General features: G+C 37.0%; 1 protein-coding gene across 1 annotated transcript; it reads left to right on the plus strand.

Annotated features, from left to right (window-relative positions):
* The first annotated feature begins 330 nt into the window (after window positions 1-330).
* On the plus strand, window positions 331-1281 carry LOC120876635 (olfactory receptor 52A1-like). Its single transcript, XM_040258606.1, has one exon. The coding sequence runs from the start codon at window positions 331-333 to the stop codon at window positions 1279-1281; it is 951 nt and encodes a 316-aa protein (XP_040114540.1).
* Window positions 1282-3081: the final 1800 nt, after the last annotated feature.

The following is a 3081-nucleotide window of genomic DNA, read 5'->3' on the forward strand; positions in this document are numbered from 1 at the left end:
GGTCTGGAATGAAATAATAGTCAATACAGCAGTTTGTTTCCCAATTCAGTTATTTTTCAGGTTTTAAAGCATTGCCCAGCTCTGCACATAAAATTTTATTGTGGTACAAGAACTATGGTACTGTGTCTGTGGATGTCTTTCCTAAAACAGTGATGTCTCTCTGTTGACCTTTGTTTTACCCTTTACATGTAAATGAGACTGATGATATTATCCAATATTTCTGCATAAATCAGAAAGACTCAATATGATGACTTTGGGCAAAAACAGGAAGATGGAAAGAAAGTAGAATTGAATTAGAAACTTGGGTTTGCATCAGGAGACTCAAGGATTATGTCCATTTCCAACATTACAATCTTCATGCCTTCTGTATTGACCCTTATAGGAGTCCCAGGCCTAGAATCTGTGCAGTGCTGGATTGGGGTTCCATTTTGTGCCATGTATCTAATCGCTATGATTGGAAATTTCTTGCTTTTGATTATCATCATATCAGAACGCAGTCTCCATCAGCCCATGTATATTTTCCTAGGCATGTTAGGAATCACAGATATTGCTCTCAGCACAAGCATTGTGCCCAAGATGCTTGGAATCTTCTGGTTTCATGTAACAGAGATATATTTTGATTCTTGCTTGCTTCAAATGTGGCTCATCCACACATTTCAGTGCACAGAATCAGGCATCCTCCTAGCCATGGCCCTGGACCGCTATGTAGCCATCTGTTATCCACTCAGACATGCTGCCATCTTCTCTCACCAGTTAGTCACTCAAATAGCAGCTATGGTAACACTCAGGGCTGCCATTCTTGTAACACCATGCCTAATACTGATAAAGTTTCGATTACAATTTTACCATACAACAGTCATCTCTCATTCCTACTGTGAACATATGGCTGTTGTGAAACTAGCTGCAGAAGATATCAGGGTTAACAAAATCTGCGGTTTGTTTGTGGCTTTCACTGTTGCTGGGCTTGACATTGTGTTAATCATGTTGTCCTACATACAGATATTCATCACAGTTTTTCGTTTGCCTCAGAAGGAGGCTAGGTTGAAAGCATTCAACACTTGTGTCGCTCACATCTGTGTCTTCCTGCAGTTCTACTCCCTTGGTTTCTTCTCCTTCTTTGCACATAGATTTGGTTCCCACATCCCTCCTTATATTCACATCCTCTTTTCTAGCACTTATCTGCTAGTCCCTCCATTTCTCAATCCACTTGTTTATGGTGCAAAGACCAAGCAGATCCGTACCCATATGCTAAAAATATTTTGTTCAAAAAATTTGCTGTGAGAAAAGCTTTTATGTTTATCTTTTTGTGAATAGCAACACTATTTCACAACATGATAAAAGAACAAAAAGTCCTTGTTATTGGAAATGCTCAAGTATTTAATTTTTTTCAACTTGCCAGCATGTTAGCTATTAGGGCATGAAAGCAGTCAATAGGATTGTAGATCCTATTGAGAATGAGAAACATAAAGGAGGAAAATAGTGAATGTTTCTCTTTTCAATTTCTCTTTCAGCTTTTTTTTTAGTACCTGCTTGAGTGTCCTTTTGTAAATGTCCAACTCCGAAAAGATTCACAAATTATGGATCTCTCAATGATGTTCTGCAGTGTCCAGATACTCAGTAAATCTAGTTCTTGATTTTGTTTCCTGGTCATGTGGATCTTCTTTTAAAAAAAAATGGAGGAAGTGTATGTTACTGTTCTTATCAAAAACAAAGCAAAAGAGAAATTCTATCTTTATGTTAGTAATGAGAACATAAAGTCTAAAAATTTCAGTATATTTTCAGGGTCATTCAGGAAGTTATAGGCACAAAAATCATGAGCAGTAAAGTGCTTAATTTTCCACAACAGTGCTTTTTCTGCTGTTTTCATCATTTACTTTTTATTAATTCATCTAATGTTATTAAAATCTTAGGCCATTATAAATACTATGCTACAGAATAGCAGCATAATGGAAAATTTGACACAGCGATTAATTATATTGCATTTGTAAACTTTGTAGCTTTATATTTCTTAGCAAATGAGAGGAAAGAGACACATGATAATGAGAAAGAAATAGTTGTAGAATGCAGAAATAAATCTCTAGATTTTATAGGAAATTAAATACTTAGAGGACCAGAGTGTCAGTTTCTCACATTGTGAGAAACATCCAATCCTCATGGGAATTTTATTGTTCTGACTCCCTTGGGTCCAGGTGTGGAAAGTCACACTATCTACTCTCCCAAGATCAGGGAATAAGGAAGCTACAGGACAAATCATGAATGCCCTCACTCTCTCAAATGCTGAGACTGGAGCAGGAAATGGGAAAATCGTGAGCAGGAGAGATGATAGTCAGTAGTAGCAGTAGAGACGGAGAAGGCAATGGCACCCCACTCCAGTACTCTTGCCTGGAGAATCCCATGGATGGAGGAGCCTGGTGGGCTGCAGTCCATGGGGTCGAGAAGAGTCGGACACGACTGAGCGACTTCCCTTTCACTTTTCACTTTCATGCATTGGAGAAGAAAATGGCAACCTACTCCAGTGTTCTTGCCTGGAGAATCCCAGGGATGGGGGAGCCTGGTGGGCTGCCGTCTATGGGGTTGCAGAGAGTCAGACAAGACTGAAGTGATTTAGCAGCAGCAGCAGTAGAGACAAGTACAACTTAAGTAAGCCTGGCAACTATTAGTAACTTAGTGAATTTTTCTTCAGCTTTAGGTTGTAGCTACAATTCTGAGGAAACAAAACAAAAAAAAAATTAATTCTATATTATCTTCTCTATGAAATGGATACTAAAAATCAACCTTTAATTTATAGCCTAAAATATTTATCCTATCATAACAAAGGAGATTTTAGCAATTTGGGAAACTATTCCAGAACAGTTTTCAGTTAACAATAAGTAAAGGTGTACATTAGGACAAGTAATTTGACAACACTAATTAAAATTTATTATTTATTTATTTTTTTTGTAGGTAAGGAGATTTATTTATTTTTATTTTTTATTTTTTTATATAATTTATATTTTTTTTTTACTTTACATTTCTGTATTGGTTTTGGCATACATTGACATGAATCCACCACGGGTGTACATGCATTCCCAAACATGAACC

Source organism: Oryx dammah, unplaced genomic scaffold (genome assembly GCF_014754425.2).
Source record: "Oryx dammah isolate SB20612 unplaced genomic scaffold, SCBI_Odam_1.1 HiC_scaffold_17, whole genome shotgun sequence".
Classification (NCBI taxonomy): Eukaryota; Metazoa; Chordata; class Mammalia; order Artiodactyla; family Bovidae; genus Oryx; species Oryx dammah.